Below are 10,982 nucleotides of genomic sequence, written 5' to 3'. Positions count from 1 at the left end.
ATAAGAAATGTTGCTTCAGAATGAATATTTTAATAATGAATTTTGTTGACGAGTAGGTTCAGCATTTTAATAATACACAAAATACAAAAAAAAAAAAAAAATCATCGATTTGACTAACAAATGATGAAAGTGTCTTAAATTTTTTTTCATTAAAACAATATATATTTTAGTGTATATTTAATGTCTCTAAGATCCATTTGATCCAATATGTCAAAAGACAACATTGTAAGGCATCAATCACGCTATTAGATACTTTAAAAAATATGATTGATCCAAACAATACTTTGTGTTCTCTTTACTTTCTAATGTTCACTATAGTAAAGATCTAACATTGACTATGATCACTTTGGCGTCATCGTCTTGGATGTAGCGCAAGAATATAATAACCAATCCATGCAGAAAATGTAACAAAATTAAGCATACATTTTTTAGGTCAATGCATTGACACAAGGATGACAGAAGACTATATATTGTAAATATCTTATACAAGACGATTAGAGCTCAAAATCACACTTCTGTATGTGCTTGAAATCACCGCCTCAAGCTCTCCACTATGTAGTCAGCATAGAGATTCCTTCAGAAAGCAGGAAAATCAAAGAAAAGGGAAAGAAACACAATGAATAACAGAGATTGAAAGAAGTAAATATAACAATAAATATATAAATATACACACACATGAGAAAAAAAAATTGATAAACCCCTAAATCATATCAGCAGTTGACAAGTCAAGTTTAGGACCTATAGTCAAGGTATTCGCAAATATAAAAAATTCTCTGAGATTAGAAAAGTGAATTTGAAAATGCACCAATTACCAATATTGAGGAAAATCAGACAAAAAAGAATTGCAGACTTGCCAAATTCCTGCTTGCTTTAGGATTATCATGCTTTCTCATTTTTTGCAAATTTTAAAATTGATCCGTGTTTAGTCAGGTTAGGCTTTTTTTTTTTTTTTTGGACCAGTTTAAACAACATAGAAATAACACACGCAAACATAGACGCTCGTTCACAGAGAGGTCTATCTTACATGGAATGCTGAACTGCTTTGTAGGCGTCAGAGGCTGGAAGGAAGTCATTAACTGCAACTTCTTTGTTTTCATTTTTCTTATCTGAACTTCTTATTAAGGGGAAAAAGATATATGTTTTACTTTTTGAAGGCTTCATAAAAGAAATAGTGCATGCCTAAAACATTTTATAGTGCACAGGTTCTTGCTAAGAAGTAACAAATACTTTAAAGGATACAATCTTCAAAGAAGCGACGGATCTCAGCCAAACGATGTGGTGGGAGTTCCTTGATATCATTGTAGTGGCGATACTCAGGATCATCAGCACAAACAGCAATTATCTTATCATCTTTTTCACCCTGGTTGGCCAATATGGAAACTTATTGATAAATAAGAGCAACTACCATGAACCAGCAAGAATAAAAGCAGGCAAAAAATAAAAAATGGAACAACTATTCAGAGTTTTCCGCCTGGCTATATGTTACCTGATCAATCATCGGCATAAGTCCAATAGCTTTAGCCCTAAGAAAGCATCCTGGAAGCACTGGCTCCTGCACATAAATTTATCATTATTATTACTATTATTATTATTATTTTACAAAGAAAGTTCCTCATTACCACTATGGTCGCGAGAAGGATAAATATAATAACATACAGCTAAAAATGTTAGGGTAAATCCTTGAAACAATGTCAAAATGTTTCCAAGCAAGCATGCCAAGCACACATGAGAAAATTGATTATCAAACAAAATACCTGCATAATAATTAAGACATCCAAGGGATCATTGTCCTCACAAAGAGTACGAGGGATGAAGCCATAGTTGTGGGGATACACAACTGAGGAGTAAAGAACACGATCAACCTGCAAATAAGAAAATTTACCAGCCCATTGTAAATAAATGTAAGCTCATGAAGAAAATGAGATTCACACACACGATTACCTTGATGAGTCCAGTTTTTTTGTCAAGTTCATATTTCACCTTGCTCCCTTTTCCTATTTCGATCACCTGCATTAATTTTACCAAAACCCTCGTCAAATGTCAAATGACATTTCAAATGGATTGCAATTTTTATTTATAATAATCAGTCAAAATTTCCATGTATTATAAATCACAGAAATTATTATAAATCACAGAAATTGTAATTCAAATTGAACCATGAAAGTAATGTAAAAGGCAACTCTGGAAAATTAACAAATTTTATTTTATAACCTCATGTTTTTGGAAATAGAAAAAAAAAAAACCCTTTCTGGTAAAATCAAAGAGACAGTTACTTTCATGTCAACCATACAAGTTTGAAAAGGAAATGAAAAAAAAAATGGAAATAAACATGTTAGCCCTCACACTTCATTGTATTAATGCCATGTTAGTTCTATAGCACCAAAATGTCAAGCATTATGAGATTCAAGGTTGTTAAAGGCATGCTTCAGACTCAAGGCTCCAACCCTAATGCCTCCAATATTTAACAGACACTCACCTCATATGCCTAGGCGCATGCCTTGTTCTAGGCACAAGGCTCTAGAAAAGGCAAGCTTTCTTTATTTCCACCACCCGCAAGCACTTCTTGATGTGGAACCTCAGTTGGTAAAAGACAATAGCACTAGATTCAAATTTGTCAATATACTAGTCTAGTGTTGACACACTAGGAAGTCATCAGAATTAGAGTCTTGATGATAAAAAGTTATTGGTATCTCATTAAAACTACCACACTTAGGATTATGGACCACATATGTTTCCATTTTCAACACTCATGCTCCTTTAATCCCTCTCCTTATACATTGTTTCAATTTTCTCTCATCATCTCTCCCATCTTTAATGCTTGTTGGATTCCTCTGTTTCTTGTTTATGTGAAATTGTCCTCTTTCTTTTTTAACACCATTAACAATTCTATGTGGGCCTTTTTTTTAAGAATTTTTCTGAGATTGATTCTTTGTTTATAAAAAAAAAAAGACACTAACATGCTATTTAGGTCATCTATTTCTTGATTATTTGCCTGTGTTTATAATCATAGACAGGATATTGAAAGACGCAGTAATAGCTGTGAGAAGTGTAAGAGATAGAATTATACTAGTAAAGCTAGTACTAGAGGGAGAAACAATAAATATAATTAGTGCTTATGTCCCACAAATAGGACTAGACAGTGAGAGTAAACAAAGGTTTTGGGAAGATATGGATGATTTAATGCAAAGCATACCGAATGAAGAGAATGTTTTCATTGGTGAAGATTTGAATAGACATGTAGGAAGTGATAGACAAGGTTATGAGAATGTTCATGGAGGTTTTGATTTTGACAGTCGAAATGAGGAGGGAAAAAGCATCTTAGATTTTGCTATGGCATACGACCTAATACTAGCAAATACCTACTTTATAAAAAGAGAGTCCCATTTAGTGACTTTCAAAAGTGGACAACATAGAAGCCAAATCGACTTTCTCTTAATCAGGAAGACAAATAGAGCTCTATGCAAGGATTGCAAGGTCATTCCAGGAAAGGCTTTAACAAGTCAACATCGATTGGTTGTCTTGGATGTCAAGTTTAGGAACAATTCAAGTAAGGTCAGAAGAAATAGTGTAGCTCGAACAAAGTGGTGGGAGTTCAAAGGAGTAAAGCAAGTGAAGTTAAAAAATGAGCTTCTCGAGTCCGAAGTATGGAAGCTGGATATGGAGGCCAATAATATGTGGATACAGATGGCATCAAAAGAGAGTCTAAAGGACATGGACCACCCTCAAAAGAGAGATGGTGATGGAATGAGGAAGTACAAAAGGCAGTAAAGAGAAAAAGGGAATGGTATAAGAAATTACCTAAATGTGATAATAATGAGACATATAAACAGCACAAAATAGCAAAGAAAGAGGCAAAAAAGGCAATTAGTCAAGCAAGAGCACAGGCCTTTGAAAAGTTATATGAGAAACTTGAAACTAAAGAAGGGGAGAAAGATATTTATAGATTAACAAGGGGGAGAGAAAGGAAATGTCAAGATCTGAATCAAGTTAGATGCATTAAGGATAAAGAAGGAAAAGTGTTGGTGAAAGACGAGGACATTAAAGAAAGATGAAGAAATTATTTTAATGATCTTTTTGATAATAGTCAAAATGGTAATAACGTGAATATAGACTATAGAACAATAGAAAAGAATGTGAATTATACTAGAAGGATTAGATCTTTAGAAGTAAAGGAAGCACTTAAGAGAATGAAAGTGAGTAAAGCCTGTGGACCTGATAAAATACCAATTGAAGTGTGGAAGTGTTTGGGAGATATGAGAGTGGCATGGTTAACTAAATTATTTAATAAGATTCTAAACTCAAAGAAAATGCCTGATGAATGAAGGAGGAGTATTTTAGTACCTATTTTTAAAAAAAAGGGAGACATACAGTGTTGCTCAAGCTATAGGGGAATTAAACTCATGAATCATACTATGAAGTTGTGGGAGAGAGTTGTGGAGCATCGACTACATCATGATACTTCTATCTCTCTCAATCAATTTGATTTCATGCCCGGTCATTCAATTATGGAAGCGATCTTTCTCATTAGAAGCTTGATGGAGAAATATAGAGATGTGAAGAAAGATCTACACATGATTTTTATTGATTTGGAGAAGGCTTATGATAGTGTTCCAAGAGATGTCTTATGGAATGTGTTAGAGCAAAAGAGGGTATCTAGGTACATACAAGTGTTGAAAGATATGTATGAAGGAACAACTACTATTGTGCACAGTGGGAGCGAACACAAGAGATTTTCCGATCTCAATTGGATTACACCAAGGATCAGCCATAAGCCCTTACCTTTTTACATTAGTTTTAGATGAATTGACGAAACATATACAAGAGAGTATTCCTTGGTGCATGTTGTTTGCGGATGATATTGTTTTGATAGATGAGACACGAGAAGGAGTCAATAGAAAGTTAGAGCTTTGAAGAAGTACTCTAGTCTAGAATCAAAGGGTTTTAAGTTAAGTAGAACGAAGACAGAATACATGCATTGCAAGTTCAGTGAAGGCCAAACTGGTGATAGGGAAGAAGTTAATTTGAATGGAGTGGTATTGTCCCAAAATAATCACTTTAAATAGCTAGGCTCAGTCCTTCAAGTAGATGGGGGATGTGAGGAGGATGTTAGTCATAGGATTAAAGCTGGATGGTTGAAGTGAAGACGTGCCACGGGAGTTTAATGTGATCGTAAAATTCTCAATAAGTTGGAAGGAAAATTTTACCGTATAGCCATATAACCGGCTATGTTATATGGTAGTGAGTGTTGGGCACTAAAAGAGTCGTATGCGTCTAAGATAAAAGTTGCAGAGATGAAAAAGTTAAGGTGGATGAATGGCCATACTAGACTAGATAAAGTCCATAATGAGAGTATTAGAGAAAAGGTAGGAGTGGTGCCAATTGAAGATAAGTTAAGAGAAGGGAGATTGAGATGGTTTGGTCATGTGAAGCGTAGACATACGGAGGCTCCAGTTAGACAAGTAGAGTACATTAGGTTAGAGGGTAAAAAGAAAAAAAAGGGTAGACCTAAATTGACTTGGAGGAGACTAGTACAACATGACCTAGAATCATTACACATTTCTGAGGATTTAACCCAAAATAGTTTAGAGTGGAGAAAGCGAATCCATAGAGCCGACCCCAAATCTTTGAGATAAAGGTTTAGTTGAGTTGATTAGAGTTGTACACACACATAAAGAAACACTGACATGCTATTTAGTGACACAATTTCTAGGTTATCTAAAATTGTTTTTTTTTCTTTGGGTTTGTTTATGTTCATTGTCCAAAATTTAGGTTTATTTTATTTTCAAACAAGTTCTTATATGTTAAAGAGAAAAAAAAAAATGATATTAATGGTGAAGAATATATTCATTTTATGTATTTTTCTATGCTTATTAATGTTTTGTAGATTAATAATTTTGATAAGTCTTTATTCATATTATTTATCATATAAGAACAAACATTATAAATAATTTAATTATTATGTATAATATTTTTATATTTATTCATTATTTCTTATAAATATAAATAATTTATTGTTAAAAAAAATTAATTTGAAGACAAAAAATTTTGTAATTAATAAATTTTAAAAGAGTAATATTGTCTAATAAAAAAAAACCCAAATCAGCTATCAGCTTATGAAAAAAATGCTTAAAAAATAGAGCTGAAAGAAAGTGCAATTGTTTTGATATTTATCAGTCATCAGCTACAATTTTAATAGGTTTACCAAACAAGTTGATTCAAATGTTTGGATGTCTATTAACTATCATCTACATCAAACAGCTACACCAAAAACTCCTAAAAGAAGTAGCGAAAGATAATGGTGGCTAAGATTCACTAAACTTACACAGTTGAATATCTTTGGAGCTCCAGGTCCTATGTATAAAAAAAATAAAAATAAAAATTCAATAAACAATGTCAATCAATAAAAGAATGAAGAATCAAATATCAAATTCACATGGTTTATAGTGACATTGCATACCTATCTCTAGATCATGCCAGGGGTGAGCAGCAACAGATCTCCTAGTCATTGATGAAAGTATCCTCTCATTAAGAGGTGGATGTGAGGACTGTTGAGAAACAATAGTTTTGCTTGGAGTGTCTATAGGAGGAACCATATCTGCAACCTAAAAACACAAGGGACAACAATTAGTATGTTATCATATTGAGTATAAACCAAAAACTATCATATTGAGTATAAAACAAAAAATAAACCAAAAACTGTCTCACATGGATGATTTCATAATCTAGTTGCATCAAACAAAGCATTACATCCCAAGCCATCATACTTTGCATGTACAGAGTCTTCAAAGGAAGCATCTTAAAGCATTGCATCGAATTAATACCATGGAAACCGCATAAAAATTAGAAACATCAAGAAGAAACAAGTGAAAGATAACGCCTAGGCTTCAGGTTTTCAGGTCTACTTGATTTCCAAAGAAAAAGAAAAAGAAAGAAAAGAAAAGAAATTAGATTGAAGGTGCCTATGAATAATGCTGACATGAAATAGTCCAATGCCCCATAAGGACATTTCTGCAGAACACATATTAAGTTTGATTTCATTTTATGTAAGTTTAGGTGAGGTACAATCCACATTCATTTAGAAAGTTCCCATCATCACATAGCTCTAGTTGTATTTGGTTTTTAGATATTTTTTAAGCAGTAAAGAAACCTAAATAAGATGTTTGAAAAAAAAAAATTGAATGCCTATGAGGGCCCCTTTTGGCAGATCAAATTAAAAAGCATAATATTTTTTTACATCAGAATTAATCACCTCATTTGCCAACTTACACTCATGAAATAAAATGGAAAACTTATGTAGTTTTCAAATTCATACAAATCAATGAGCTAGCTTAAGGTCTCGAATTCAAACGCAATCGGAGCCAATTGTACCCAAAGAGAAAAAAAAAATTACAAATAAAAACTTTGATGCGTCTGTATTTGTGCTTCAAAAACCTAAATTGCTTTCAGTTCTCAAACACAACTAATCATGCATCTCCAGAATACTAAGCAAAACTAAACCATAATTTTTCAGAAACTTCCACAATAAAGTCCAGCCAACACAAAAACATATGACTTACTGATACAGAATAATTGGGGAAAAAAATACAAACATCTCGACATTAATAAAATCTAACAGAAAAACAGAACACGAAGCAGAGGTGCATATAACAAAAAGAACCAAATAATAATAATAATAATAATAATAATAATAATAATAATAATAATAATAATAAATCATATCCCAATCTAGAATTTTATAAGAATCCAATTCAATTAATTTTTTTTTATTAATTTTCATATTTGAAATAAAAGAATATAACTCTTTTTTAACTTAAAACAAAAAATTAATTTGGAGGAATAAAAGAATTTTATGTGAGAATTTAATTGAATTCTTTCTTAGAAAATGATTTATTCCAAACCAAGCACTCCAAAAGGAAAAAGAAAGGAAACAAGGCTTCCACATTACTCAAACAACCAGATACGCACGACCGAGCCTTATACATTAAATAAGGCAAATATTTGGCAAACAATGAAGCAAGAAATTAATCCATTTCTAATCAAATAATTTCAAACAAAAACAATCACACACAGAAATACATTATTCAAACACAATCGGAATCATAAGCACGGATCTAGCAAAGGATGAAACTAAGTTCATTACAAACAGAAAAATAATTTAAAAAAAAAAAGATACTATTCGAAATACGCATAAAATAAAGGAAACAACCAAGAAAATGAAGATCGGGTCAAAGAAAGTGATTCCAAAACTCACCTCTAGCATTCAGAGGTTCTAATCTCTGAATCAAAACCCTCGCAAGTGAAGCTTGGACGGAACCAGAGAAAGAAAAAGAAAACTCAGATCTCAAAGAGAGAGAGAGAGAGAGAGAGAGAGAGAGAGAGAATAATAGAGAAGTAATGGTGAAGTATATAGGGGAGGTTTGGGGAAGAGTGGAGGGAAGCAAAGCAGAGATCTGTAACTGTACGCGTTCCCGCTTTCGGTCTTCTTTGCCATTTAAAGGAAGCACCAAGGGTAAAGCAAAAGAGGGAAAGCAAAGGACAAAATGGAAAATTCGTACGCTTCCATATGCAGTGAAATTGTGGAATTCCAAAGTATATTCTTTGGAGCGAATAATTCATGGTTCCCAGCTGTGTGCTAATTTGGCAAAGACGCCCGGACCCACTTACGGACAAAGACGGAGCTCCAAACTGTCATATAAAGAATATTATTTATATTATTTTTTAATTACATTAATTAAATCTTTTTATATTATTTTTAATTACATTAATTAAATCTTTTAAGTTTAATTATATTATTTATGGTAAAAAATCTTTTAAGTTTTTGAGGAAGTCAAATGGCTTATTTTTATAAAGTATTTTTAAAATTATTGGATTTATTTTATCATATAATTAGCATAATACTTATATTATAAAAAATATTATTTATATTATTTTTTAATTACATTAATTAAATATTTTAAGTTTAATTATATTATTTATGGTAAAAAATCTTTTAAGTTTTTGAGAAAGTCAAATGGCTTACTTTTATAAAGTATTTTTAAAATTATTGGATTTATTTTATCATATAATTAGCATAATACTTATATTATGCGTGATTAATTTATTTTTTTTTAAATTTTAATTATATTTTAAATAAAATAAATTATTTTTATTAAATTAATTTTAAATTAAAATTTCTCATTTATTTAATTTAATTTGAATAAATTTTTACTTATTATAATAATAAAATTTTAATTAATTTATAATATAATTAATTAAAATACCAATTTATTTCTTTTTATACATATATTAATAATAGTAGTTTTCATAATTATTTTATTGAAAATGTAATAAAAATACTTTATTCAAAAAATAATTTAAATTTTATAAAATTTTTATATTTTATTTTATAATTTATATAAATCAATATTTATTTTTTTATAAATTACAGAAAATATATTAAATTAATGAGAAAATAATATTATTTTAAAAATATATGAATATAATTTTTTTATTATTAATATAATAAAAAAATTAAATTCCTAATAATGAATTAAACTATTTAATTATTATAATAATAAAAATATATGACATTATTAGTCTGATATATTTTTTATAAAATAATTCTTTGACAAAAATTATTATCACTTTACATAAATTTATAATATAAAATAAATACATTTCATAAAAATTAAAATTTTAAAATATTATTATTTTTTATTAATATAATAAATATTAAAAATACATACTATTTTTAAAAAATATATTGTCACGACCCAACCTATGGGCCGGACAGGCACTAGGACCTGGGCCAGCCTAAAGCCCCCGAGGCCCGTAGTAAGCCTTAACTATTCAATTACCCAACTCTAAGGCCCATTTGGGCCCAATTTCAAGAAAACAAACGGACAGAGTCCGGCCATAAAATGGACTTACCAACGGGGAGTTTTCGACTCACCCGACCTGTAAACACAATATATAGTCATTTGGGGAGCTCAGCTCACCCTCCACATACTCATCAACATAAAATAAATGGGAGCTCAGCTCCCTCATCCAATCCATCAAACATGCATAACATATTTAGTTTACAGGTCCAACATGATAATAATATTACAGACCAAATTCAAATAATTACTGCTAACACATGCGGAAATTCTAGGAGTAATTAAAATTACACAATTATTGATAAACAACCTGCGAGGTAGAAAAGCAGTTAACCTAACAAAATATCCTCCCGCTCTGTAAAAATTTTTGAACAGAGTGAGCGTCACTCAGAGAGTAAAATATCAATTTTAACCATAATCTCTATAACTATCTCAGAACTAATGCACCCTGTAGAGTGAAATGCAACATCAACATCATATTCACATCATAGCATCAAAAATGTAATTTGGAGCACTCACACACCCTGTAGCATCAATCATAATATATTGGGAGCTGATCCCCTATACAGCTCTCTTAAATCCAACCTGGTGCCAGCGAAGAACTCAAGCCGGACTTTCGCTAATAAACCAAATCGAGGGTCCCAAATAAGAACTCAAGCCGTGACTACCCTCAAGGAACGGTCCCGCCAAGAACTCAAGCCGTGACTACCTCGTCCTATCCATAGTCCACACCACATCACACGCACGCCAACGCACGACACCGCCTCCAAATTACCACAACAACACTCATGGCACATTAACAGCTATGAATGCAACATAATTCGTGCCTAGAGTTTAACTACATAAATATATGCATATAAGTGATGCATGGACATGTCGAACATATAATAATATCAAATTACAATTAAAATTAATATTTTACTCACAAACTTGACGACAAATTACCGTGGCGGGCCGGGCGGAGGAAGAAAGGTCATTCCGCTCACCGACAATTACATTACATCTATTTAATAAATTTGACTCAATACAAACAAAGAAAAGATCAAGTACGCCCTAAGTCGTAGAAAATCCGCAGAGTCTCCCTATACCTAGGACCTACCCAACCCGCAAAAGGGCTAAAAAAAC

The 10,982-nt window shown here is 31.6% G+C and overlaps 1 protein-coding gene across 1 annotated transcript; it reads right to left on the bottom strand.

Moving 5' to 3' along the window:
- Positions 1-331: 331 nt before the first annotated feature.
- Positions 332-8,471, bottom strand: LOC110642865 (soluble inorganic pyrophosphatase 4). The gene is made up of 9 exons (XM_021795048.2): positions 8,252-8,471; positions 6,458-6,602; positions 6,323-6,351; positions 1,942-2,007; positions 1,755-1,862; positions 1,487-1,552; positions 1,240-1,360; positions 1,025-1,106; positions 332-574 (listed from the first exon to the last, which is right to left on the bottom strand). Exons 1-9 carry the CDS (start codon positions 8,258-8,260, stop codon positions 532-534), a joined length of 669 nt encoding a protein of 222 aa, XP_021650740.2. The 5' UTR covers positions 8,261-8,471; the 3' UTR covers positions 332-531.
- Between the last annotated feature and the right edge of the window lie 2,511 nt (positions 8,472-10,982).

This window comes from Hevea brasiliensis, chromosome 3 (assembly GCF_030052815.1).
Source record: "Hevea brasiliensis isolate MT/VB/25A 57/8 chromosome 3, ASM3005281v1, whole genome shotgun sequence".
In the NCBI taxonomy this organism is placed as follows: domain Eukaryota; kingdom Viridiplantae; phylum Streptophyta; class Magnoliopsida; order Malpighiales; family Euphorbiaceae; genus Hevea; species Hevea brasiliensis.
Note: the sequence above shows the minus strand (reverse complement) of the source record. Positions and strands in the feature narration are given on the sequence as shown.

Excerpts from the sequence above, each read along its gene's own strand:
- LOC110642865 (XM_021795048.2), bottom strand. Across the intron at positions 2,008-6,322 it reads CTCCAAAGATATTCAACTGT|GTGATCGAAATAGGAAAAGG; the intron begins GTAAGTTTAGTG and ends AAATTAATGCAG. Across the intron at positions 1,553-1,754 it reads ATGTCTTAATTATTATGCAG|GAGCCAGTGCTTCCAGGATG; the intron begins GTATTTTGTTTG and ends ATTTATGTGCAG.